Source organism: Leopardus geoffroyi, chromosome B3, assembly GCF_018350155.1.
Source record: "Leopardus geoffroyi isolate Oge1 chromosome B3, O.geoffroyi_Oge1_pat1.0, whole genome shotgun sequence".
In the NCBI taxonomy this organism is placed as follows: Eukaryota; Metazoa; Chordata; class Mammalia; order Carnivora; family Felidae; genus Leopardus; species Leopardus geoffroyi.
This window is the reverse complement of record NC_059337.1, coordinates 111,334,305-111,361,244: the sequence shown is the minus strand read 5'-3', so window position 1 is coordinate 111,361,244 and position 26,940 is coordinate 111,334,305. Positions and strand designations below refer to the sequence as shown.

The following is a 26,940-nucleotide window of genomic DNA, read 5'->3' as shown; positions in this document are numbered from 1 at the left end:
GAAGCAGGGGCAGGCACTTGTCTCTTTGGTAAAAGAATGAGTATCACATAACTGAGAGACTGATTCTTTTTTTCTTTTTAATGTTTTTATTTTTATTTTTGAAGGAGGGAGGGACAGACCATGAGTGGGGGAGGAGCAGAGCGAGAGGGAGACATAGAATTTGAAGCAGGCTCCAGGCTCTAAGCTGTCAGCACGGAGCCCGATTCAGGGCTCAAACTCACAAACTGTGAGATCATGACCTGAGCTGAAGTCAGACGCTTAACCAACTGAGCCACCCAGGCGCCCCCTGAGAGACTGATTCTTGAAGGCTTCCTGTGGGAGAGACATCCAGCAACCATTCCTCAAATGTCTCCCAGTTCTACTGAAATCTGTCCCAGTGCAAGTTGACCTCAACTGGGGAGGATGCCCGCATGTCCCACTGAGTGCTGAGGTAAGAAGGTGGAATTAGGTGTTTCATTTATAAAGTCCCTGGTTAAAGCAAACTTTGTTGTCTTCAGTAGTTTGTATGGTTATTTTGCTAATGTTGTCCTAAAATTTCAGCCCTTCAATCTCACAAAGTGTGATTGACTCACATGCACACATACACACAAAGAGAGAGATGTATTTTTTTTTCAATATATGAAGTTTATTGTCAAATTGGTTTCCATACAACACCCAGTGCTCATCCCAAAAGGTGCCCTCCTCAATACCCATCACCCACCCTCCCCTCCCTCCCACCCCCCATCAACCCTCAGTTTGTTCTCAGTTTTTAAGAGTCTCTTATGCTTTGGCTCTCTCCCACTCTAACCTCCTTTTTTTTTTTTTTTTTCCCTTCCCCTCCCCCATGGGTTTCTGTTAAGTTTCTCAGGATCCACATAAGAGTGAAAACATATGGTATCTGTCTTTCTCTGTATGGCTTATTTCACTTAGCATCACACTCTCCAGTTCCATCCACGTTGCTACAAAGGGCCATATTTCATTCTTTCTCATTGCCACGTAGTACTCCATTGTGTATATAAACCACAATTTCTTTATCCATTCATCAGTTGATGGACATTTAGGCTCTTTCCATAATTTGGCTATTGTTGAGAGTGCTGCTATAAACATTGGGGTACAAGTGTCCCTATGCATCAGTACTCCTGTATCCCTTGGGTAAATTCCTAGCAGTGCTATTGCTGGGTCATAGGGTAGGTCTATTTTTAATTTTCTGAGGAACCTCCACACTGTTTTCCAGAGTGGCTGCACCAGTTTGCATTCCCACCAACAGTGCAAGAGGGTTCCCATTTCTCCACATCCTCTCCAGCAGAGAGATGTATTTTTGAAAGTAGCTGAGCCAGGATGTGATTGGACAATCCAGATGTCTAGCAGCTTGGACTTCTGGATGATTCCTTTTTTCTTTTCTCTTTCTTTCTTTTCTTTCTTTCTTTCTTTTTCTTTTTACTCGATGTAAGCTACTGAATTTGAAGTCAACCAGGCATAATGAAATATCCTCTTTTTTTTTTTTTTTTTTATGAGTATGAGTATTTATTTCCCTACATTCATTCAGGAAACCTCATTCCCTTTCCCATCTTGCCTAAGAAAAGCCATTTTCTTCAAAGTGGAGTTTCTTCTTGCACTAGGAACTTACCTCAGGTTGCATCTTCTTTCCTGTTTGGTGGACAGAAGCAAGCAGAGAGCCACTAATGGTCCCACTAAGCAGGTCTGTGGAGAGTATCTACCATTACGATGCCAATCAGTGGGAAGGCAGCTCAAGTGCCCAAAAGGGATCAGGTCAAGTTGAACCTGCACTCCACACTGTGTGTGGTGGTGTGGATGAGAATCACAGCAGGAAAACACCCCCCACCATCTGTGAGATACACTTACCACCCATGTATGCATAAGGAAAACATTACGGTGTGGTTTTGTCCCTCAGCATTTATTGAGTACTGTCAAGTGCTGAGCTAAGTCCTTTCCACACATTATTTCGTCTTTCCAACAATCCTGTGAAGATATCCCTATTTTACCAATGAGGAAACTGAGCCACAGAGGGGTACAGTAACATGCACAGGGTTGCAGACAGTGAGTGGCAGATCTGTGGCTGGAACCCAAGTGAGCCCAACTCCAGAGCCCCAGCATGCACCTGAAACCCAGTGTAAACCCAGTGAAGAGAAATACACCTGGAAATCTTAATGGAATTCACAGGGTCTATTTTCTTAACTTTTAATGTCAACAAAGTAGCTATCAGGTTCAGGAAGTTTTTCCTCTGTATTATAAATTTAGACACATTGCCTGAAATACAATTCTTGAAGTGAAGAAGATGGTTTTCCTTGACCCATTTCTGAAAAATACATTCTCTATCCAATACTCAGACACACACCTTTCATCATTTTTTAAAGACCTAATGGGTTGGGCTTGTTCACCCCTAATACCCTTTCTTAGGAATACACAATTTTGTAGACTCCAGAAAACATGTATTTGCCTCTTTCTGGCGCTAACACCTTCAGTGGTAGTAAATCGGTCTTGAAAGAGGCCCATTCATTCTTTGGTGCCCTTCGTATACACCAGCAGAAATATTTAGTGGTCTGAAATGATGGATTGGCGTCCTGAACACCTTACCCTAAGCAGCTTAAACCCAAAACAGATACTTTTGCCTGTAGGAAGGATTGTGCATTCGGAAATGTTTTTATGATCATCGATCTTCTCTCCCTAGTGAAGAAGGTCAGCAGAAATTTTTACTCGTTTAAATTAAAACTGGGGTGAGGGGTTGGGGGCGGGCGGACACAATCACACAGGGTTCCGGGGAAGCCAGATGTCAGACACAGAATTCTGGCAACACGGTCGAGTGTTCCTGGAGACGGTGCCTTCAAGAATAGACGGGTATTTGAGTGCAGACCCTGATCGAGGCCTTCAGACCCGGGGCGAGCCCAAGTGGGGACCAACTCTGCTCCCCGCTCCCCCGACCCGGGAAGGGGCGGGGTCCCGGGGCGGGGTTAGCGGGGCCAGATTCGGGATGGGGTTTGGGGAGAAGTGATGATACTCGGAAGCCGAGTTTGGTAGAGGTGGGCTGGGTGGGAGCTCACCCCGACTCCCGCATTTAGAACAGCCGCACTGTTTCCCTCGGGTCCCAGTGTTTACCGTGGGTGGGAGGGGGCTGGGCTGCAGCCCCGGCCGCGCACCCTCCGGCGGAGGAGCGCGCCCGCCTCGCCCCCGCCCGCCCCCGCCCGCCCCAGCCGCGGGGTCGCCGCGCTCCGGCGCGCGCTCCCCGCCCCCTCTCCCGGGACGCGGGCGGCGACGGCGGCGCAGGGGAAGGGGCGGGCGGGGGCCGCCGTCGTTCTCTCCTCCCACCCGCGCTCCCGCCGCGCAGCGCTCCCCGGCCCGGAGCGAGCGGGCGAGGCCGGCGCGGGGGCCGGCCCGGCTTCCTCCTAGCCGCCCGCGGCCGTCCCCGGGCGGGCGCGCGCCGCGATGGCAGCGGCCGAGCGGGGCTGAGCCCGCCGCCCGCCCGCAGCCCCCGGCCCGCGCCGGCCCCAGCCATGGCGAAGCAGTACGATGTGCTGTTCCGGTTGCTGCTGATCGGGGACTCCGGGGTGGGCAAGACCTGCCTGCTGTGCCGCTTCACCGACAACGAGTTCCACTCCTCGCACATCTCCACCATCGGTAAGGGGCGGTGGCCGGAGTGGGGGAGGCCACCCTCCCCACCGCCGCCGCTGGGCCGGGCGGCCCCCTGCCCCAGCCCGGGAGAACTGGCCGCCTCCCGGGCTAGAGGCGTTGGCGCGGGAGGCCAGGACCAGGGGAGAGATCCCGGTGAAGGGCCACCGCCTGGGGACTTGAGCCTCGGGTCCTGGAGGTGAGGGCGTCCCTGATGTTGCCCGTGATTAGGGATAGGTTCTCCAGCCTTGCGCTAGGGAGCCTTCTCATCGGAGCCGAGACCACCGGGGCGAGTGTAGGCCTGGGGACCCCGAGCTGGGGCAGCGAGAATCGCAGCCACTGAAATGACTTCCCCACACCCGCAGGTGGAGAGGGGGAGGGGAAGTAAAGCCTGTGCTCCGGAAGAGGGGTTCAGGGTGGGGAGCCGCGTCACTGAGTCACTGGGTACCCTCCGTTCAGGGGCGACCCAATGTGGGGCCTGGCGGGGAAGACAGGAGGAAGGGAGGGGCCAAAGGGATTGAGTTTCCAGAGCACAGTTGTGAAGGTAAGCCACAAGGTGGGACACCTGGAGGAGGGCGTACGTTCGTTCGGTGAGCGTGTTTGCGTGTGGAAGGGGCACTCTTTAGCCAGCTCCAGAAAAACGTTTGGATGAAGATATGTTTTGAAGGAGGCCGAGGAGGAGAAGAATGTCAGGATTACTGGTCCACACCTGGGGATCACATGGCTGGCAGGACCCACCTTACAGTACATCTCTGATCTGGCAGTGCCAGATCCTGTGCTTAGAGGGACAAGACCTGGTGGCTTCCCAGAGACGACTGTTCTGGGAGGGAGGGAGTGGCCTCCCCTCTGAGGGAGTTTCTGCGCCTTGGGCCTTGAGGGGCCTCTCCTCTGGGAGGTCTGAGTTGAGGCAATTCCACCACAGCTAGCAGCTTTCCCCCCTTCCGTGGGAGAGGGCCCCAGCACTCAGCTCTCACTTGAAGCTTCCACCCCGACCCTCCCAACACACGTTCCTTGTCAAGAGAGACGAGGGAGCACGTAGAGCCAGGAGGCACAGAGCCTAGTGGTGAAGAGGCCGGCTTTGTTGTCACATGGACCTGGAGACCTCGCTTTGGGACAATGTGACCTTGAATACCACTTAAGCTTCTGAGCTTGGTGCTTCTCATCTGTAGAATGGGAGTGATAACGGTCCCTACCTCCTGAGGTGTTGTAAGGGTTGAATGAGATCATGTTTGTAAGAGCACTTAGCACAAACTTGGACACAGGTGATGCTAGGTGTTACTGTTGTCATTGTCCTTGAGCTCGCAGGGTCTCATCCTCTCTTTGCTTCACTATCTTCAAGGGACCTAGGGTGAGGGAACAGATAACATCCTTCTTTCTCAGGGGGGCGGTGAGGCAGGCTCCTAAGAGTTCTGGAGCGTGGGCTGGGCCACTGCTGGGATGAGAGATATCTCAGAGGGATGGGCGGGGTACTGGAAGCCAAGGGAGGGCTGCATGCCTCTAGGGAAGGCTCAGGGCAGAGGAGGCATTGGGGAAAGGCCTGGGAGTGAGCAAGGGAGGGGCTGAGGAACCTGATGGGATATGGGGACAGGTTGCAGGCTTGGGGACAAAAGGCAGGAGGTTAGCACTTAAGGAAACTTCCCGTGGCTATTCTTTAGATGGAGTTGGTGCCAGGGGCTGCTGAGCTATTTCAGAGGGCTGTGGGCTGCTGGGGGGCGGTCCCCAGACTTTGCCTGATGAGCAGTAGTTTGCACCCTGTGTCCTGGCCACATTTCAAGTCCTAGGAGTGGCCTATGTTTTTCCCTGGATCACTTTATTCACCCACCCCATTCAGAAGCTCCTGGGCTCCAGCTCAGTGTTGTTAGGGGAGCTAGCCTCCCCTAGGAGACGTGTCCCCCTTTCCCACAGACACGTGGGAAATGAGGGAACTGATGTTTCAGAAGGTGGCCCTTCTAAGGCTTATGTTTTCCTTAAGTCCCTTGCCCCCACATGGTTAATCACCAGCCCTTCTCATGTCTCTTCCACCTCGTCTTCTCCCTTCTTAGACACCTCCTTCCTGCTAGATAGACAAATGTGCAGTTTCCCCACACAGGTCACAGGGACTTTGCTCAGAGTCCCCCTGGGGCCAACCACTTTGGAGGCAGAGATGAATCAGCAAACAGAGTGGGAGTCTCTCTGTGGCACACTCCCCACGCCACCACCTCAAGGCCCTTGGTGTATTGACCTAAAACCCGAGCAGGTTCTCTCTTTGCTTCTGAGGGTTGGGTCCACCTTTTGCCAGGATGCAGTGGACTGTTTAGGAGTTTGGATTCCCTGGAAAAGAAAGAAACCTGTCTTTCTTCACACCAGCCTTTTAAAATCTGCCCACTGGGCATTCTTTTTGAAGCTAACCTAGGCACTTGTGAGATTCTACGTCGTCTTGGGCATGTTTTTTCAGCATTAACTAAGACTTAGGGAGAGAGTTGGATGGTCAAGAAAAGCTTTCCCTTCAGTGATACAGAAAGTTTCCCATGGAGTTGGAAAGGGCAGCCAGGAGACAAATTAAGGAGCCAAGAAAATGGGTACTACCAAATCATATTCAGTAATTTGTCCATTCAGAAAAAATGCGTGTGTCCTGTAGCTGGGATCAGTGCTGGAGGCTCCAAGGTGAAGAATACACATCATCACTTCTCTCCCACTGCTCCTTGTCTGAGACACATTCTCATACCATGCTGGACCTTGATCTAGGCACCTTTCCCAGAGCTACTTTTGTGAATGGGGAAAATGAGGCATTTCACCAATTATTGCCAAGACAGAGTTCAGATTCTTGGATCATGTGGATATCACCTAGGCTGGCACTTTTGTGATTTACTGTTTATGCCATTTACTGTCAGCCTGACTGACATTCCAGAGAAGGGCCTGCCAGGGAGTAGTGAAGAGACCTCCCAGGGAGGCCCTTCTTCTTTCTAGTCAGCAGGTGGCCTTGAGCTGGATGCGTGCCCCTGAACAAGCCTTTCCTGTGCAGCTGTGCCCACCCAGATGGGGGTCGTGTACCAGTGCGCAGCTGATGCCTTAATGTCCTCTACTGTGTCCTCACCTGTTAAACTAATTAATTAAGGATTCACTACAAAGCACCATGCCAGGCATTTTAGAGACCTGTTTAGTCCACCTTTTCCTGCCCACAGAAGCCCGGAATCTAGCTGGGGAGACAGCACACAGGCAAGAAGAGGTCTGGCCACAGTGAAATCTGGAAGCACTTGGTGAAGCACTTGTCAAATGTCAGGGATCAGTTATGATCATTGTTACTGTTAACCAAGGTCTTGCGGGCATTATCAGCAAGTAAATATCGATGCGAGGGTACAGGACACAGGCAGTGGCTGGTGAGGGGACCGTGAGTGCTACCGCTATTACAGAGGTGCTAGAGGAGGCCAGATGAAGAGGCCCTGCTTGACTAGAAGCTGCAGGGAAGGCTCTAGAAGGAGGGAGGCTGAGGCCAGCCCTTGCAGCGTGGGCTGCTTTTCAGTTCCTGGAGAGGAAGGAGCAGATGGAGTAGAGACGACAGAGGTGGGAATTCAGTGGGTGTTCACGGGATTCTGGGCAGTCTGGCTGGAACCGAAGGGAATTTTTAGGGGAAGAGTGAGAACATTCCTCCGTTTATCTTCCTGTCTCCCAGACCATACTTTAAGTGCCTTGAAGGTGAAACCAAATCTCATTCCTCTTTATTTTCGTGGTCCTAGTACAGGGCCAGGGTGGAACTTTGTAAATGTTGAATGAATGGATGAATGAGGGCAGAGAGTACTGAGGGCCTGGCTGAGGAGGTGGGACTTGGGCCTTCACAGTGGCAGAGGTGTCTGAGCCAGGGAATGACAAGGTGAAAAGGGCCCTCGGGATACTGGCTGGGAGAGAGAGTTGAGACCTGCGGCAAGGAAACCAGTCAGGGGCGCTGGTGGGTGGTGCCAGCACGAGGGGCCCTCCCAGCTCCTTCTCTCTGCCAGACTCCCCTCCTGTGACACTCCTGCCAAACCGCACACCATCTCCTGCCCTCCTTTCCCTCCAGGAGTGGAGAGTCCTTTGAACCAGTCAACTGGCAACTTCTGAAAGGGCCTCATGTGACTGGTGCTGCCCGCCCAGGCTGGGAGCCGGTATCATCCCCAACGTGTGGTGGGGCCCTTGGGTTCCTTTCTGCATTGGTGGCCGGGAGTGCCCTGTAAGCCACTAATCAAGCTGAAGGGGCGGGCCTTCTGTTTGGTTTTCCGCCTCCCACCCTTGGTCTTCCCCAAGTACATGGGTCACATGGTCCCTGGACCTTTTTGTTTTAAAGGCCACCTGGGTTCCAAGGTGGCTGCCCCGTGATTTTCCAGTTTGACTGGTTGAACCACCCACCGCTGTGGCCTCAGGGCTGATTCCTCAGGCGGGCTTGACTGCTGCAGGATCCCCTTTCTTGGAAGTTCGGTTTGAACTGGCTTGGGCTGCCTGGGGCCAGGGCTGTGGGTGACCGAAGGGGAGGGAGAGGGCTGGGGAAGACATGGGGGGAGGGGTGGTGCGGGGGCATGGAACCTAACAAACATGGGACTGTTGCTTGGGCACTCAGGGGTCGCCACACCACAAGGAGCCTGGACCTGTAGGGACGGGGGAGGGCCGGGGTGCGTCTGTGTGCCTCACTGCAGGGAGGGCGGGAAGGGGAGAGCAGCCCAGGGCAGAACAGAAAGAACTCTGACAGGCACGAGAGTCCCCATGGCCTTGCTAGGTTCTGCCACCTTCAGACACTTATTCCACATCTTTTTCCTTAGTCTCCACATCTGTGAATTGAAGATAGTAACAGAATCTTTCTTAAAGGTCATTGTGAAGATTACAGAGGCTAATGGATCTAAAGCACTTGGCAGAGCCGACAATAAAATGGTGGCTGATTATATGATTATTACCATTATTATTCTTATTATTTGTTATTCCTAGCTCATGAGAAAGTTGTCAAGATTAATGTGCTGCCAGTAATGTGCTTTGAGGCCATCCTCTTTGCCACTCACGCATTCAGGGGTTTGGGCACTGTTGACTGAACACGAGGTGCCTGTGAGGGGCTGGGGATACAGCAGTGAACAAACAGGAGACAGGCCCCGGCTCACTTCCCTGGGGTCACAGGAGTAGGCTCTGGGTTTCATCGCTGCTTCCGTGCCAGCCCCTCCCCCCCTTTGCCCCAGCAGCTCCAGGCTCTGGGAAGGCAGAGTGAGTTGGTGAGGAAGGAGGTGGGGAGGTGGGGAGGTCAGGAGACAGGTGGCCTGAGAGGACAGCAGAAGGGCTCTGCCTCGAGGCTTGGGCCTCTGCCTGGTATCACCCTGCCTCAGGTCCCCATTCCACACACCCCATCCCCCAAGAATGTGATCCCCGAGAACAGCTCTGAAACCCTCAGAGGCTTTCCTTTCAGCTGCTCTGCACATCTGTGCCACCTTGCCGGCTCTGCAGAACCACCGCCAGCTTTGAGGGCCCTGGTTCCTGCCCCCTCCTCCTCCTCCTCTTCTCCTCCATCCTCCCCCGCTCCCCAGACAGCTTGGTGATGAGCTGTGTAGCATGAAAGTCGATATTTGGCCATTACCCTTCTATCCTGATTGCCAGTTCTTCTCAGAGTGCCTTCTTCTGTAATCTAATATTTGTGCCTGTTTCCCTGTAAAACTGCCAATTTTCTGCACAGGCCTCTGACCTCTTGTTGGCTCTCCTGCCTGGGCAGTGTGCTTTGTCGGGGGTGGGAGGCACAGAGCTTCCTGGACATTTAATTCCTCCCACTGAGGAGGAGAGGATTAATCATCAGCCTCCTGGTTTTACAACAGGGGAAACTGAGGCCCCGAGAAAAGTGATGGCCCACATCTTGAGTGCAGGCCGCCTAAACTTGAAACACCTCTTCTGCAGTTGGCTTATCCCAGAAGACCCTTGCACAGCCCGCCAAGGGTTGGCTCTCTCCAGTGAGCCAGACCTGTGCCTCCCGCACCCACCGAGGGCTCCGGGATGGAACCATGTTCATGCCCCTGCTGTTGGCCAAGTCTGCCTCCTTGACGTGACCCTCTGGGGAACTGTCAGGGGTGAGGATTGAGGAGTCTGGCTGGGCGACCTTTGAGAGTGAGATCTAAGGGTTGCCCTCACATTACTATTTTGATAATAGATTTCCTGAGAACTGTGACTGGGGCCCCATAATCTACAGAGAAGGCTGACAGTTGGCTTCCAAATGTGGGTTGTTCCCTGATTGCTTTGCCCTGATTAAAATTTGTTCTCGCTGATCTTATCTCCTGGAATGTACCGAACTTCATTCATTCACTCATTTATTTACTCACCCACACGTTTATTTTTTCTCTCCTGTATTCAGTTTTGTTGACTAATATGTATTATTATATCTGCTTTCTGCCAGGCAATGAGAATATGAAATGAATAAGATGCTGTGCTGCCCTCTGGGAGCTCAGAGTACAGACAGTTGGGAAGTCAGGCATCCAAACAGACAAGCAGAATAGTATGCAAAAGCCATGTCAAAATGCTTTGGAATCACAGGTGATAAATTCCTCCTGAGTTGGTTGGTAAAGGCTTCACAGAAGAAGTGACATTTGAGTGGTTTCTTCAAGACTAAGTAGGGTTCCCCAGGGGGCCAGGGGTGGGGGAGGAGGTGCTGTGGAAAACACCTCACGTGGGGCTTCTACTCTTCTGCCTGGCTGAGCTCACTGGTGGTGGCCAGACCATGATCGTACCAACTTCAGTTCCACCACATCCTTGCTAGGAGTTTCCTTCGCTGGCTCTGTGTGAAGGCAGACACATCTGGAGGCCGTGGCCCCTATAAGATGTTTGCTCCTGAGGCTCCCAGCCCCCGATTTTTTTTCCTCTGGGAACCTTCTGCTGCCCGTCAACATGGCCCTGCCTAGGAAGAGGCTCAGGAGGGCGGAGGGGTGAGTGCCCAGTAGCCTGGCAGATATTGGCTACCTCAGCTGTGCCCACTGACCATTCAGCAGCAGGCTCTGGGAGGCAGGGCCAGGTCAGGGGTCTGCCAGAGGGGAGCAGGACAGGGTTGGCTGGAGCACCCAGCTCATGTCACAGAGGCCCTATGTAGGTTTGTGCACATGGCAGCGGGAAGGGCAAGGGCTAGGGAACTGCTGTGTCTCAAGCACCTGCTCAGTGCCCCTACCATGTGCACAGGAGCAGTGGACTTCACATACATGAGCCACTCAGCATAGAGATCTCATCATAAAGTGGGGTGAGGAGTCCCCGAGTTGGCCTTGTTAGCGTTTGAGAAGTTTCTTGGTACATTCTTCAGGTTAGATCCTATGTGCGTGTGCACACAGGTGTACATGTGAGGCTGGGTCCCCATGAGATCCCAGAGCAGGGAACGGCCTTGCTGTGTTTCCCCCTTTATAACAAAGGAAAGAATAATGGGGCTCCCTCTTCCTTTTCTCTTCTGAGGAACTTCTATTTTGACTGAAGTGTGTTCCTGCCTGAGGGGTATTTGCTGTTGCACCTGCCTGGGGCCCCGGTCCCTCAGATCTCTGTTGTGTTGGTCTCTTGTCACACAGGTCTCAGCTCAAATGTCACTTGCTTTAAAAGGTCTTCACTGAGGAGCACCTGGGTGGCTCAGTCGGTTAAACGTCCGACTTCGGTTCAGGTCATGATCTCACAGTCTGCGTTTGAGCCTCGCGTCAGGCTCTGTATTAACAGCTCGGAGCCTGGAGCCTGCTTGGGATTCTGCGTGTCCCTCTCTCTCTGCCCTTCCCCCACTCACACTCTGTCTCTCTTTCTCTCCCTCTCAAAAAGTAAATAAACATTAAAAAAAAAAAAAAAAAAAAAAAGAAAGGTCTTCACTGACCAGCCAATCTAAAGCAGCTTACACATGGGTCTCCTCACTCTGTGCTCCATTATTCTGCTCCTGCCTCTTAACATCACTCTGAAAGTATTTATTAGTTGGCTTCCTTATCATCTGTTCTTCCTCCCTAGAATAGAAGCTTCCTGAAGACAAGGATTTATCTGTATCATTCACTGCTGTGTCTTCTAGTAGCTAGTTCCTGGCACATAGTAGGCATTCAATAGCCGTTTGTTTGAGTGAATGCATAAATGAATGCATGCATGCATTTTCTTCCGGAGGGAAGTTGTAAGTAGTATTGGTGTCTTGGGACTCACACAATGGGAAACTCACTATGCTGCATGTGTGTCTGGGACTGAGAGAAGAGGGGGAGAATTCTGCAAGGGGTGAGCTGCTTCCAGCAGCGCCTAGCTTTTCCGCTCAGATATGTGTCCTGGGGGGAAGCTCAGACATAGCAGGGAGCAAGGAAGCGTGAGCGGGGTCCTCCTTGGTGAATACAGAGACAAGAGATTGGGATCTTCGACTGAGGTCAGTATTGCCGGTCACTCAGAGTCACTGGGGGTGTCAAATGGCTGCTGGAGCGACCTTCCAGGACCATCTCACTGCTGGGGGCTCTGGAGTAGAGAGTTCCTAGGGCTCAGGCACTGGGAACATGCATCCCTTCCCAGCCTTGTGGGACCCTGTGTTCGACTGGGAAGCACTTCTACACGATGACGGCCCCTGGGGTTCTGGGCCCTGGGTTTCCGAAGATTGGTCCTTCAAGATTTGATGTGAAGGTGGTAGCCTTTAGAGTTGTTCTGGTCCCCATATCACCTCCGATTACATTGAGGGAGTGTGTGTGTGTGTGTGTGTGTGCATGCGTGCGCACGTTTGTTCGTGTCTTTGAAAAGAAAGGAGGGATAGAGTATCATTCTAAAATCTGCAGTCTTTCTTGCAGGTGGCATTTGAATCAGAGCCACTGACTCAATGTCCTGGAGGTTAAAACATGGCCTTGGAGTTAGAGGATCAGGGTTCTGTCTGCCAAAGACCAGGGCTGCCTCTTTTATTTCTGCTTCCCATCCCTCCCAGAGCAAGACAGTGCAAATGCTGAGTAATGCATTTGCCTGGAGAGCCTGGTGCGCCTTCTCCCCAGGATGAGGCCAGCATGAGGGACCATCAGTCTGCAATTGGGTAAGAGGAGGAAGTCAGGTGGTGGCGTGTGGTCCAGCAGACAGCGAGGCTGTGTCCCTAGAGGGAAGGAAGGAGAACGCAGCAAGTGGCAGGTTTGGGGCAAAAATGCTCTCCCCACTCCCCTCACCCACCTGGTTGACATTTGTGTGCCAAGAGCCTTTGTCTTGACTCTTCTTTTGAGATTTGTCTCTTAGGTCACCTTCTGTATCATTCTCCCCATTTGTCCCCTTACTTGTCACTCAGGGGGAAGATGGCGTCTTTGGTCTTTTGCTGTTACGGGTCTTTGTTGCTGAGACAAGGGGATTTTGAGATGGGGATTATTCTGATGCCTTGTCTGGACTGGCAAAGTCAGGCAGCCATCACCCCCTTCCCCCCCCCCCCCCCCCGCAGGGTCTGCCTTTCCCTAAAGCTTGTTTTGGGGTTGTTCAGGGTGACCTCTTTGGAGGTGACCTCCTGCCACAACCCCGTGAGCTCCACATGTCCAGCACATGCTGGTTTCCTGTCGAGGAGGGGCTGGGGGCCTTCCTGAGCCTTGGGCTTGGTAACTGGAGCCACCCTGGCTCCAGGGATTGGGTGTCTGCCTTGGGTTTCAGGTGTATTAAGTTGTTCCTGTTGTGGCATCTCATTGCTAATGAAAAGGCTCAAGTCACGCTGCGGGTCTTTTAGGCTGTGGTTGATCACAGTGATAACATTTGGCATCCAGAAGCGCCTTATTTCCACTTGAAACATGTGGCCCTTGGCAGGCAGGTAGGCTGGCACCTGATGTTAACCCATGAGGTGCTGGCCTGCCAATACGCACACCTCCTGACTTTGCCAGAATTTAGGTGGTAGGCAGACTCGGGAGCCATCCGGGCTCCGTGGTGGGTGGCATTTTCTCTTTTTGTTGGAACACTGTGGCTTAGTGCTGGCCCCTTGCCCCACCTCCTGCCCCACTCTCCTTCCTCTCCCAACATGAGCCCAGAGCTCCTTCTGTTCCCCACACTGTGCCCCTGGGCTCCATGCTCTCCTCATTCCCTAGGGAACTGATAGCTTCTTCAGCTAACATTTCATAAAACTATGGGTCAGGCCCTGTGTTACTGCCTTTCCACCTTCTCTCACAATCATCACAGAAACTTTCTGACACGAGGGATTGTCATTCCCGTTTTGCAGGTGAAGAAACAGCATAGAGAGATTAAGAAGCTTTCCTGAGAACACACAGGTAATGAGTGGGAAAGGCAGGATCGGAACCAAACTCTGACCACACCAGTGTATTCTGACTGACCACGCCCCTGTTCCTCCCTCCGAGCTTCTCAGCGCTCTCTTTGGAGGCAGGTGGTTATGGGAAGGAGTGTTCTTTCCCCTGAATGTGCCCCGTTCCCTTCTTTCCACAGTCTTCATGGCCCCTCACTGCTAGACCGAGGGGGCAGTAAGCTCGCCCCCCCCCCAGTCTAGCAGTTCACCACCCATGGTGAACCATCTCCCCTGTCCTGTCCCTCAGTCCTATCCCAGCCCCCAGCACTCAGAGGCCAGCTTTGCCCCTCCTTCTGTTCTCTGACAGCAGCCCTGTCACTGTGCTCCAGGGCTCTGGGTGTGGCCTGACAGTCTCTGAGGGTTGCTGCTGGAGAAGCAGAGGCTGTTCAGACAGGGACACAGCAGGAAGAGCCAGAGGCCATCGATGTAGTGAGGGCAACACTGTCCACGGTCCTAGGTGGCAGTCACTTAGCTGAGGAGCTTTTCTTGCCAATGTCCGTGACACATGCACATGGCAGGACACACATCCCTGCTCTTGAGCCACAGGTGCCCATCCTCCTCATGCTCCCTGGGGCAGGGGGATGCCACCTATGGAATTACTACTTTATGTCCGGCACTCTGCTGGAGTGGAGGCAGAGAGATTTTAAAAACAAACAACTTATTGTCAAATGCAGAATATACTGTCTCCCCCTTAGGTACTTTGCATCTAGTTGGGGCTGGAAGACAAAAAATAAGCAGCAACAAGCATGGAATTTGGGGGGTGTTTTCCTCCCAGCCCTATTGTTGAAACAGCTTGCCTGCTTGCCTTGGGGGTAGGGGACGTGAGGCAGCAGCCGACAGCCATAGGCTGTGAATCTTCAGGTGACCCAGAGGCGCTTTCAGGCTTCGCTAGGAAAGGGGGATGTGCTCTGAGGGTACCCGTGGGCTGGAAGGCGGGGTCTGTGCCAGGATCCAGCACCCCAGCCCCGACTCTGGCCAGTGTGCTGTGTCTCGAGGCATCTCTGCTTCTCTGCACATCTGCCTCGTGTTCCTCTAGTTGCCAACTGACCAATCCTATCTGCACCATCTGGAGGGGGCTGGTTTGATCGGCTTAGCCAGATTCCCTTGTCGCTGTTGGCCAGGTCACCTTGGGGATCACCAGCAAGCCCACCGATGGGCCTCCTTTGGCCAGACACCCACCTCTGGGCCGGTTAGGAACTGCTTGTCCACAGAGAGCACACTGCACCCAGCCCTGCGTCCCTGCAGAGGCTTTGGGCTGGGCGGTTCTGGCCGAAAAGGGAAGCTGGGTGTGGCAGCCACCACGACTGGCACCTCTGAGATGCTGAATAAGAATGATGAGCTTCACCTCGTGCTTTAGGCACTTGGTTGGCAGAGGGCCCCCATCTCCCTGACTTTCTCATCCGGGGCTCCCGGTGTTCCCAAGAACATCTGCTGGAGCTGCGTGGAGGCAGTGTGCTTGTTTCTTCACACTACAGCGTTCCCTGGGCCTGGAAAAGGAAGCCGGCTCTCCTGTAGGGACAGTGATGTGGCACCGTGCAGGGTGATGCGTCTGGGCTTAGCGCAGTCCTCAACCGCGTCAAGGAACAGGGGTGTCCTGAAAATAGGTTTCGGCGGGCTTGCTCCACGAGTGCCCAGGGCCTCACTTCTAGATGCCTCATAATAGAACAGGTATGGGGGGCATGCCAGGGTGTGACAGAAAAGGCAGTACGATTCTGCAGCCACTGGTCAAGGGAGCAGTGGGTGGGTGTTAGGAGGCCAGTTTTCCGGTTCTGGCTCAGCCACAGGGTGTGGGAGCATGAGGACGCTATGTGGCTACTCCGTGCCTATGGTAGTAATCACCACTCTTACCTGCCTCTCAGGGCCGGCACGAGAATTAAGGGCTCTGGATTCCCTAGCTAAATGGGTGTGCAACGATCATAAGTGTCATTATGAGCCTTGGGTGTGGCTCTGCCTAGAGATGGGCTAGACAGTGGTTGTCAAACTTTAGTGTGTCTAAAATTTAGCAGGTCTGGGTGCACCTGGAGAATTGCATTTCTGATAAGCTCCCTGGTGATGTTGAGGCCGCTGGCCCCTGGATTAGCAAGGGCAATGGGGTAGTAAGGGACTAGACCATGTAACCGTTTCCACACCAAAGGCTCTCTGGGTTTGTTTTCCTGGCTGCTCTCCAGGAAGCTGTTATTCTGCAGAGGGATGAGAGAACGACCTCCTACTATGTGCACGACCTCCTACTATGTGCACGTGCTTCACATCCACTGCCTAATTCGTATCCCACAACAGCTCTTAGGAGGCCAGTGGTATTGTCATTCTACAGGTAAGAAAACTGAAGCTCAGAGAAATAGAAAGTTGCCCAAAGTCACACAGCCAGTGCCAGAATCAGGATTTAGACCCAAGTCTTTCTGATTCCAACACTAGTGGGTAGCTCTTTCACTATATCGTAGCTCAAACTTTCCTCTAAAAATCACCCATTACCCAGTTAAAAATATACGTTCCCGGGCCTTGCTCTCTGAGTCTCATTCAGTGGGTCTAGACAAGTCAAGGTAGCATTTAAAAAAAAAAATTAATTAAAAAATTAATTAAAAAAAATAAATCACCCCAGGTGATTCTAAGGCTGAGCACCTGCAAAGCACACCTGGAGAATGGGAGAACACCCGTGCTGCCTCACCTGACCCTTCAGGTGCAAAGCGTTAGTCCAAATCTCAAACTTCAGGATGTGTTAGAACACCTGGAGAGCTTGTTGAACTACAGATTCGAGGGCCCCCACCCACAGAGTTTCTGATTCCACAGATCTGAGGTGGAACTCAAGAATTTGCATTTTCCAACAAGTCCCAGCTGATGCTGATGCTACGGGTCTGGGGACCACACCTTGAGAACCACTGTCTAGAAGCCGGCTTTCGAAAGTGTGATCCATGGGCCAACAGCATCGGCCTCACTCGGAAGTTTAATCCAGCATCTCGGGCCTCACCTCACAGCCACCGAATCAGAGTCTGCATTTTAACACAATCCCCACGTGATCTGCATGCACCTTAGAGTTTGAGACGTGCTGCCCTAGAGGACCCGGAATGAGGACACACAGGGGATGGAGGTGGATGGAGAGTATTTCTCCTCCACATAGAGTTTGGAGATCAGCAAAGAGGGGCCAGACTGTTAGGATGAGCACCCAGAGGGGGCTGATGAGGAGCTGAGAGGCAAGGCTTGGGAAGGACAGAGGACTCTTTCCCCAAGGAAGATAGAACAGAGGCACACTCTGAAGAAATGAGGTAGGCCTCAGGAATGGCTTCATAATGCAGCATTCATCTTGCCCCTGGAGAGTGGCGAAGAAATTCTGTGGAGTGCATGGCACCAAGGAGGGGGGGGCTAGGGGACTGAAGCCTTCTGTGAAGGGACAGTGGCTGCCAGGCAAGTGATGGGTGAACACACCTCTGTATAAACAGGTGCCGAGCAGCTATGAGGGCCCCGCTAAGGTGGGAAAGCAGAGGTCTGTGAGTGACCCAACAAAGCCAGTGGTTTGAGTGCCCCGCAGTGCTCAGCAGCAGAGAAAACCAATAGCCACACGGGGGTGGAGGGGCCACGGGTGGGCACCGTCATGGCGGGCCAGGGGATGATTGGAGGGTGGACACAGTGGGAGGTCCAGGCTATGGGACCAGAGAGAGTAGAAAAAATAAATTCCACTAGAAGATCACTGAGCAGTTCATCTTCTTTAAATTAAAAAAAAAGTGGGGGGGGCGGGTGGGTGAGTGAGGAAGATCCCTCAAAAGGACTAGACTTCCTGTTTCTTCCTTAGTGCATATGAATAGCCAAAACTGAAGCATTTCACATCTCTGAACTCCACAAATCTTACTGGGTGGTCAGACGGACCTAGGTTGTGAGACGACGGGGGTGGGGATGCTGTGGGCCCCCAGCACTCCTCAGCCTCGGTCGCTGGCCATGCAGCTAAGAAGTGAGGGAAGCTGGAGAAGGAATCCAAGCCCAGGGCTCACTCCCAGGATAGCTGCGTCTTCGTGTCAGTGCTGCCTCTTCTAACAGCTGCTCACATTCTCACACAGTGTCCTCCTGCCCGGCTGAGCCGGGGACCCACAGCTCAAGGACCTACAGAGAAACCAGTACGGTACGGTTAAGTCCTCTGTGTTTAGTCAGTACACAACTCTCGTTCCCCGAGAAGAGTGCTGGGGGTAGTCAGGGCTCTGACATCAAACAGGCCTGCCAATTTCTACCACCTGCTGTGCTGACCTTGGGCTATTTATCTTACCTCTCCGGGCCTTTGTTTCCTTACCACTAAGCTCTGTAAGGTTAGAGCCCATTTGTCTTTTTTTTTTTTTTTACCACTCTGTCTGCATCTAGCACTGTGCAGGGCAAGGGCACATAGTAAGTTCCCTTCTCTCTCCCTCTCTGCTCCCTTGTGACCACTTTGCACAAGGCACTGTCCTTGGCCAGGCTTGCTGGGCTAGCATGAGCTGGTTTGATTGTAAAATGAACAAAATTGCCGGTCCTCCTGCGAAGCAGGCACTACACCATGAAAGAACAAGAATTTCCTGATTCCCTTCCATGCCAGGGATGGCGAGAAGCAAATTCTTGACAACTGTTTGTCTGGGGAGGCGTGGCATGCCGCTGCCCCCACCGAGGCCAGGTGCCCTCCACCCTCGCTTTCTCAGCACACTTGGAAGAATGGCTGCCAGACATTGCCCATTTGGAAAAGTACAGCTCAATAGATATGAATCAGCTTGGGCAGGCGGAAAATGATTCACGTCTGACCAACTTGATTCAGTTTGGGCTGTCCATTCTGGATCTTTTTCTCCCCTCTAGTTAAATGATGATTGGCCTCGATGGTGAGAGGGAAGGGCCTGAATGTAATCTGCCTGTGTTCGTGGAAGCCTGGGGACAGGCTGGAGGAGGGGAGAAACATTCCCATTGGTTAAGAAGTAATGCCGAGGGGGAATAGCGGCGGTGTTGGGGACTCTGGTACCTCTCGGGTCTTTGGGGCTGTGTCTTTGGTGACTGCTGTCCGTCTGGAACTCTGCCTTTACCGCGTTCTCCATCGGAAAACTGGTTAATGGTGCCCATTCCTGACCTGTCTCCAGGGAGCACACAAAGACTTAAGCTTAATTAACCTACTAGATACAGCTCTTGAATCACCGGGCACAGTTAGGGCTGGGAAGAAGCATGGTGATAAAAATGTCTCCCTCGGGGCGCCTGGGTGGCGCAGTCGGTTAAGCGTCCGACTTCAGCCAGGTCACGATCTCGCGGTTCGTGAGTTCGAGCCCTGCGTCAGGCTCTGGGCTGGTGGCTCAGAGCCTGGAGCCTGTTTCCAATTCTCTGTCTCCCTCTCTCTCCGCCCCTCCCCCATTCATGCTCTGTCTCTCTCTGTCCCAAAAATAAATAAACGTTGAAAAAAAAAATTAAAAAAAAATAAATAAAAATGTCTCCCTCATCCCTGTCATCTCTCAGACTCAAGCCTGTGTGCTGGTGCTGCTGACTCCTGCAAGTGTCCCCAAATGTTTCTGCCTTGGGCTGGTTTGCCAAATGCCTTGTTTCCTGTGTCTTGTGGCAGCTTAGCTCCTCAAGCCCTTGGGCAGATGAGCCTGAGAACCCTGTTTGTCCTCCCCTCCCTCCCCCAGTGACGTGCTGTGGCACTGCCTCTTCCCCTGGTCACTGGTAGTCATTTACAAGCACCCATTATGGATCAGGACTGTACCAGGTTATGATGATAACTGTAGTCAATTGACTAGCTACCAGGTGCCAGGCACCGTGTCTCATCTGGTCTTCTCAGCCACCTTCTGAGATGACTGGGAATGTCGCTATTTTACTGATGAGGAAATGGAGGCTCAGAGAAGAAAGGTGTCCAAAGTCATAGCTATGAGTTAAGTGGCCAGAGTCAGGATTCAAGCTCAGGCCTGACTTCAAAGCCCATGCTCCTTCTAAATAAAGAAGTAAACAACAATGCCTCCTCCAGTAAGTGGGGCTAGTCAACAGCAGATCCACCAGGCCTTGGTGGGACTTTGCTAGGTGCCAAGGGCTGTATACACAGTCCTCTCTCTCCAGGGTCTGTGTGCCTTCCCCACATTTGTGACAGTGCCACATTCCCTCCTGGTTATTAATAAGCAGAGAGGGGCACCTGGGTGGCTCAGTAGGTTAAGCATCCAACTTCAGCTCAGGTCATGATCTTGAGGTTCGTGGGTTTAAGCCCGGCATCGAGCTCTGTACTGACAACTCAGGACCTGGAGCTTGCTTCGGATTCTGTGTCTCCCTTTCTCTCTCTCTGCCCCTCCCCTGTTCATGCTCTCTCTCTCTCTCTCTCTCTCAAAAATAAATAAAGATTAAAAAAATTAGGCAGAGGAAGAAAAAAAAATAAGGCAAATTAGGTGGGTTGCTATTCCTAGGCATTAGAGTTCCAGGGAGGATAAGTAAATACCTGCAGTTCTCTCCAGAAGGATAAATAGGAAGACTTCATACTGAGGAGAGTGAGACACATTTGGGGGCTGAGCGAGGCAGCGATGGAGTGGACTCCCCCATACTCACTCTGCCTCCTCCTGCACTGCCTCACCCCTTTACCCATGGCAACTCTCATGTCAAGGAGGAAGGGAAGCTCCATTCAAAGCCCTGGATACTTTCTCAGGGTCAATTTTTGGTTCAGGAAGTCCCTCCTCACTTCATGCCATCTTTCTGCCAAATTAAGCCATAGGAAATCCCTTCCAGTGTGAGTGCCCTGGGCCTTTACCATTCAGGTCTCGGTGGTACCCTTCGTAACTTCCTTGCTCTCTTCCTTTCCCAGGCGTGGATTTTAAGATGAAGACCATAGAGGTAGATGGCATCAAAGTGCGGATACAGATTTGGTGAGTTGAGTAGGGGGAGGAGATGCGGGAGGAGAGCCCCAGGCTTCCACTGCCATGTGTAGAAATCCCAAAGCTGCATCTGGGATAACTGGCCACCTCTTCTGTGGAGAGAAGCAGATGTCTCAAAGCCCATCTCTTGCTCCTAGGAGCCTTAATCTCTTTTTCCTAAGAAACCTTAGGAGATTGGCCACAAGTCACCAAGGGGCAGGAATTAGAAGGAATTGGCAAACTAACCAGTGTGGCTTTGTTTTCCGAAAAGGCTTTGCCCTTGGGCCATGCTGCAGTGTAGTAGGAGGGAGGGCTACCTGGGACCCTGGGGTGAGAGCTCCATCTAGCATGGTGCAGTTCCCACGAGTAGCCACAGGGGGCCGCTGTGGCTCTCTGGCCTGACGCTCCTGCAAGCCTGGCCTTTGCCAGCCTTTGGAGCTGCCTCCAGGGTGAGAAGGGTACATGTGTCCACCCTGTCTGAACACAACGGCCAAATTCTACAGAGTTGTCCAAGGCCCAGTTATGTTTGAAGCTCCTGGCGTAGCTGTAGTTGACAAGACCCCATCAGCCCTGTCAGCACCAGATAATCAGGCCTCTCTCCCGCAGGGTCAGATATGCTCAGACCCCCTTGGGGGTCCAAGCTCCTCTGATATTTCACCCTGTAGCTCCCCAGTTTTTCCTGCAAGGGCACAGGGTCTCCCAGCTCCTGTTCCTCCCTTCCCCCTCTGGTTCCATGGTCCCTGCTCCTCTGAGGGACTGGCTTTCTACTACAGGGACACAGCGGGGCAGGAGAGATATCAGACCATCACAAAGCAGTACTATCGACGGGCCCAGGTGAGCCACCATTTTCAGGGTTTGGAGGTGGGACGCTGCCATCCACACTCCCCACTCTGGGTGTTTGAGATATTTATGTCACTGACTCCCAAAAGAGGGCCCTCAGATCGCCTGCTGGCAAGGGCAGTCTCAGGCAGTCTTGCGATTATTCATTGATCATTCATTCAATTATTAGTTATTCTCTGACCACACACTACAGGCAAGTCCCCCACCGTCCTCCCCAGCTTCCACCCTCCACCCTGGGCCAAAGACCCCAGTCAGAATATTTGGTTCCTTCCCACCTCAGAGAGTTCCGTGATAGGCCTAGGGTGCAATAGCTTTGGGGGTATGAGAGAGAAGGAGAAGTTTCTGGGTGCTGAGGGATCCTCAGTATGCTAAGCAGGGAGAAGGGAGAGTGGGACCCAGCATTTAAGGTACCACACCTGCTTCTGGCCCCATGACTGTGCACGGTCTCTGTGTGCATCTACCTCCCCCATTTCTCTCTCCTTCTCTCTCTCTCAGGGGATATTTTTAGTCTACGACATTAGCAGCGAGCGCTCTTACCAGCACATCATGAAGTGGGTCAGTGATGTGGATGAGGTAGGAGATGCTGCCTCATCGTTGGGGGCGGGGGAGGGGCACCTCAGAGGGGAAGGCAGAGCGAGGGCCAGATGGGAAGGGCCGAGGCTCTCGGGGTTGGTGAGCAAACACTCCCAGGAAACCTTGCCTTCCACGGCCCTGGATGAAGACCTCTGGGTGAGTAAGACACGGGGAAGGAGCCCAAGCTGCCATGCCATCCATGCTCTGTGCCCAGCCAGGACTCCATGGCTGTTCCGTCCTTGGAAATGAGTTAGGCCAAAGCCCACCCTGTGACCAGCTTCCTTCCTGAAATCGTGAGACTGGGGTTCTAGTCCTGGCTCTGGAGCCTCGGGCAAGCCATTTGAACTCTCTGAGTCCCCAGTTCTTCATCGGTACAATGAAGGGCTGGACTTAAGTGCAATGCCCTTGCCAGTTCAGATACCAGTTGTCCAACTCCAGGAAGCACCAGTAGTAGTCAGAGTGCCTCCTACTCTAAGCTGTCCCCATAACAGCCCTCCGGGACCCCCGGGGTCGGCCGTGGCACTTGGGGAAGCCTTGCACCTGCACCCCATCAGCCTGCTCTGTCCCTAGGGCTCTTCAGCTTGGTGCTGGTATAGAGGCCAAGAGACTGTGGGGTGGGAAGATAGGAGGGAAAGGCAGCACTCACTGGCAGTTCTGCTTGTCCTTTGTCCCTAGTATGCACCAGAAGGTGTCCAGAAGATCCTCATAGGGAATAAGGCCGATGAAGAGCAGAAGCGGCAGGTGGGAAGAGAGCAAGGGCAGCAGGTAAGTGGAGCGAGCTGGCCGAACCCATCCCTTGGGTCTTCTGCCGCCTTCCGGGGCCAGTCCTGAGGGCTGGGACCCAAGATTCTGTCCCTGTCATCAGGCACCCCGGCACTTTCCAAAGTTCCCTAAAGCACTAGGGGAGTTGCCATCCTTGAGAATTTGCTTTCTGCCCTTCAGGACTGATTTGGGGTCCACCCTGAAACAAAAAGACTGTCCACCTCTAAGTGCCCCAGAGCAGGATTACCCTCTGCTGAAGAGATCATCCCAATGTTCATGGTGAGGAAGGGCTTCAGGTCGCTGGCTTCTCCAGCAGCATCCAGGCATGGCTGCCATCTACGGGCATCCCACCCCGTCCTTCTATTGGAAAGGAGTAGGAAGGAAAATGGGGGAATGCAGGGCCCACGGTCAGAGAGAAGCCATGGGGCAGAGAGGTCAGGAAGGTGGTGCCAAGGGAGACTGCCCTCCCAGAGCACAGAAGGATGGATACCACGGAGACGAGAGTCATCTACCCACTCCAAGGGCCTCCAGGGCTTTTCTCTCCCTCTTTGCGTCCATAGCGCTTAAGAGAAAATGGATCTCTTGGTATGCAAAAATAACACGTGGTCATTGAAAAATCTGAAAGTAGAAGCAAATCCTCCTAGAGCAGTATTTATCGAACGCTGTATGCGTGGCCAGCGCTAAGCAAGTGCTTTGAGACGCATGACCCCTTTTAGTCATTCCGTGACTTTGGTTGAGAGACACCCTCTCCCCTCTTTCACAGATGGCAGAGCTGGGCTTAGAGATATATTTGTCCACAGTCGTACAGCTGCCGAGCGGCAGCGCTGGTGTCTAAGTGTGGGTCTGTTTGATCCCAAAGCCCGTGTTTTTTATTAATTTGACATCTTGCCCAAGATTTTGATATATTTATCTCCTGATGTATGAGCTGTGTGCACCGGGGGCAGGGGTGTGTCTGCATGGAGGTGGGTGGGGAGTGCGGGAGGGTGTTTGTGGAATGTCTCCATGCTCTGCTAGCCTGTGTCTTAGAAGGAGCTCCCGGTTGGTCTGAGAAGCGACCTACTGTGAGAAATTGTCACGACACAGCAGGGGCTATGAGGGCAATGGCAGAAGTATGTGCCAGGTGCTGTGGGCACCTCCCTTCCCTTACTGACTCCCTTTCAGGAATGTTCTTTTCTTGCAGCTGGCTAAAGAGTACGGCATGGACTTCTATGAAACAAGTGCCTGCACCAACCTCAACATTAAAGAGGTGAGCGCTCCGAAGCCCAGCTACCCTGCCTCTTGGGCTGAGTCCAGTAGAGTGGGGAGACGAGAGGAGGCAGCGGACAGGACGGGAGCCCGGGTCAGATGAGCCCCCGCCCCTGGGACAGTTACAGGGCTGCCTGGGGAAGAGGAGGAGGAGCCCGACTAACCTGTGACCCTTGGTTTCCCAGTCTTTCACGCGGTTGACAGAGCTGGTGCTGCAGGCCCACAGGAAGGAGCTGGATGGTCTCCGGACACGGGCCAGCAATGAGTTGGCATTGGCCGAGCTGGAGGAGGATGAGGGCAAACCTGAGGGCCCAGCGAACTCTTCAAAAACCTGCTGGTGCTGAGGGTCCTGCGTGGAGCAGCCGCCAATCCCCCTCCCCTCAGGAGGCCTGTGGCAGACAGGGAGTCCGGGCTTTGCCCTGCTTCTCCTCTCACTTGGGTGACCCTGTGGAATACCAGTAGCTGCTACTCCCCTGCCTGGCCCTGAGAGCAGCCCCGCTGTCATCTTTGAGCAGCCTCTGCCCCCAGCCCCTCCAGCCTGGAGTGGCTCTCTTCAGCCTGTTTCCCTGCCATGGGCCTGCTATGAGCCCCCACTACGCTACGGGCACTGTCTCACCGCCCCGAGCTCCCCGGACAGTGGCCCAGTCTGGAGTAAGGCCACTTTAAGGCCCCTTCTTTCTCAGTGCATCTTGCCTCCTCTCTGCTTTTTCTCACTTCCTCCCACTTCTCTTTCTTGTCCCCTTCCCCTCCAGTGTGTTTTGTATCAAAGCCCCTCACACCTCTTTCCCTGTATGTCCTCCTGTGTGGCTGCTGGTGCAGCTGCTTTCTTTCCTTTCTCCCTAACCCTGTCCAAGGGAATGGACTCAGGCTCATGGGGATGTTCCATATTCTTCTTCTGGGAGAACCCCCCTGCTTTGTGAAGGGGCCAAAGCCTACAGGGTACTTCTTCCTATCTTCCCTCCCCACCGTCGCTTCTCATGCCATGGGCCTGCCTCACCAATGGTCTGGGGAAACGTACATCAAGGCAGGAAGGAGACGCCAACCTGGTGGTCCTCAAGACTGGGGCTGTCCCACCTTTCCCTGCCTGCCCCCCCAGCCCCCAGCTTGGGCCTTGCTTGGCCGCCTGCCCACCTGCCTCTTGGGGGAAGTGAGCTCAGAAGCAGGTGCTTCAGAGAAGAAAACAAAATGTGGCGAGGCAGGGATAAAAGTCACCTCCGTTCTCTACCTCCCGTGCCCCTTGTACGCAGTTTCTCCCCACCTGGGCTCCTGAATTTAAAGACATGCACCGAGGCCTCAGGGCACTGCAGGGGCAAGGAAAGCCAGGGGCCAGCGATATTGACAAGCAAACCACATACCCCCAGGAAGAGGAGTGTCTGGAGATGAAGGTCTAGCCCCTATATATCAGGTTAAAGCAAGGCGGAGGAGGCCAGAGACGGCATTGTGCACACCAGAGGGGAATATGGCAGGAGCAGGGCTCCCTGGGCCCCGGCTTCCCTTTCTGTGTAAGAAGGGCTTTTCCCCGCAACCCCCTGGCAAGTAAGAGGGGACATAACCACCCAACCCAGCCTTCAGCTCTCGAGGTTTTGCTGAGACTCAAAGTCTGTGGGAGAAGAGCTGTGACTTCATGGGGAGAGAGAAAGAAGGCCCTGGGTAGAAATGCTTGGTGCTGTTCTCTTCAGCCTTCCAGACAAAGTGCTCATCTTGCCCCTCTAGCTCCTGGAACAGGAGCCACCGGCACTGTGGCTACAGGAGGAGGGAAGTGGACTCCCTCCTCCAGAGCTCTTCATTCAGGAAGAAGTTCCTTTAACCCCACATGGCCCAAGAGTGGCTTGAAGGAGGTGCTTTAAAGAAGGAACAAGTCAGTTAGCAGCCCTAGTAGGGTTCCTCCCCACCTTCCCAAGGAGGAGGCTCATTCTTAAGCTACATATTAGCAGCATCACATGGCTAGGGCTGGAGCTAAGACAACACTGAACATTCATCAACTAAGGACCAAAGTCCAGGGCACACACAGGTGAAGGATTAAGAGCCCCACTTCCTTATTCCTCCCAAAAAAAAAAAAAAAAAAAAAGTGGGGAAGAAATGACCAAACCTTTCCTTCTGACTCTTATCAGAGTAGGAGAGGGTAGCTCAGGATGTAGGGACAGGGATAGGTTAACCATAGTGGAAGGAAAAGGAGGGCAGGAATAGTTATAAATTGTTAGCTAATGAGAAATTTAGATAAAGACTCTTTAGGATGAAGTCATGACTATGGCTGGGATGCTTTCTTGAGGACTGACTCCTCAGGTGTTAGACACAGCATCACACTGGGGGCAGGGAGATGGTTATGCCAACCCACAGTGTGCCCTCTGCCAGGGACTTCAGGGCGCTGGCTCCAACCTGGATCAGTATTGCAGCTTTCCCTGAGGATCAGGCAGAGCACCATTGCCTTTCTCTCCTAGCCCCCTCGGGACAGAGGGACTATATTTTTACTGTACCCTAGGGGTTCTGGAAGGGAAAGCATAGGGTGGAGATTCTATGAGCTGATTAGCCCCATCCCCAAGGGCCACAGCTGGGGAGAGGTATGGGAGCCAGAGGGTTGAACTTTTATGGTGCAGCTATGCTCACAAGGAATTGGAGTCGGCATCTCACCCCTAAACTTCTCCAGTCCAAGAGGTGGCCTGGGATCTGGCATTAGGCCCAGAGTTTTGCACAGGTACTTCTGCCTGTTTACTTCCCACCTCTGCATCTGCTGTCTTGAGACTCAGCCCAGCCCCAGGCATTTCCACCTGCTCCAGAGCCCCCACCATCTCCCTGTGACGGGTGAACTTTGTGTACTGTGTCTCAGAACCAATATATGACTTGTGAGCAGGGTTCATCTATTTTAAACACAGATGTTTACAAAATAAAGAATATTTCAAACCAGAG

At 53.1% G+C, this 26,940-nt stretch overlaps 1 protein-coding gene and 1 long non-coding RNA gene across 8 annotated transcripts; one reads left to right on the top strand and one right to left on the bottom strand.

The window, feature by feature from the left end:
* The first annotated feature begins 3,206 nt into the window (after positions 1 to 3,206).
* Positions 3,207 to 26,939, top strand: RAB15 (RAB15, member RAS oncogene family). 6 transcript variants are annotated; one of them, XM_045451250.1, is made up of 8 exons: positions 3,228 to 3,612; positions 15,970 to 16,112; positions 20,568 to 20,628; positions 21,390 to 21,450; positions 21,952 to 22,029; positions 22,705 to 22,794; positions 23,972 to 24,037; positions 24,222 to 26,939. In XM_045451250.1, exons 2-8 carry the CDS (start codon positions 15,992 to 15,994, stop codon positions 24,378 to 24,380), a joined length of 636 nt encoding a protein of 211 aa, XP_045307206.1. In that variant the 5' UTR covers positions 3,228 to 3,612; positions 15,970 to 15,991; the 3' UTR covers positions 24,381 to 26,939. The 6 variants fall into 6 exon arrangements, with proteins under 6 accessions (XP_045307210.1, XP_045307206.1, XP_045307207.1 ...); XM_045451254.1 differs by lacking the exon at positions 21,952 to 22,029 and having other exon boundaries at positions 3,207 to 3,612; XM_045451251.1 differs by lacking the exon at positions 15,970 to 16,112 and having other exon boundaries at positions 3,383 to 3,612.
* On the bottom strand, positions 12,407 to 24,286 carry LOC123583996. 2 transcript variants are annotated; one of them, XR_006705098.1, is made up of 3 exons: positions 24,201 to 24,286; positions 12,804 to 12,860; positions 12,407 to 12,628 (listed from the first exon to the last, which is right to left on the bottom strand). It is a non-coding gene; the product is annotated as an uncharacterized LOC123583996 (long non-coding RNA). The 2 variants fall into 2 exon arrangements; XR_006705097.1 differs by lacking the exon at positions 24,201 to 24,286 and having other exon boundaries at positions 12,804 to 13,729.
* Position 26,940: the final 1 nt, after the last annotated feature.

What these genes read in the sequence shown, in the direction of transcription:
- RAB15 (XM_045451251.1), top strand. Translation starts at nt 3,489, where the DNA reads ATGGCGAAGCAGTACGATGTGCTGTTCCGGTTGCTGCTGATCGGGGAC. An exon ending in AGTACTATCGACGGGCCCAG is followed by an intron (nt 21,451 to 21,951) that starts GTGAGCCACCAT and finishes TCTCTCTCTCAG; the next exon opens with GGGATATTTTTAGTCTACGA. An exon ending in CCAACCTCAACATTAAAGAG is followed by an intron (nt 24,038 to 24,221) that starts GTGAGCGCTCCG and finishes TTGGTTTCCCAG; the next exon opens with TCTTTCACGCGGTTGACAGA.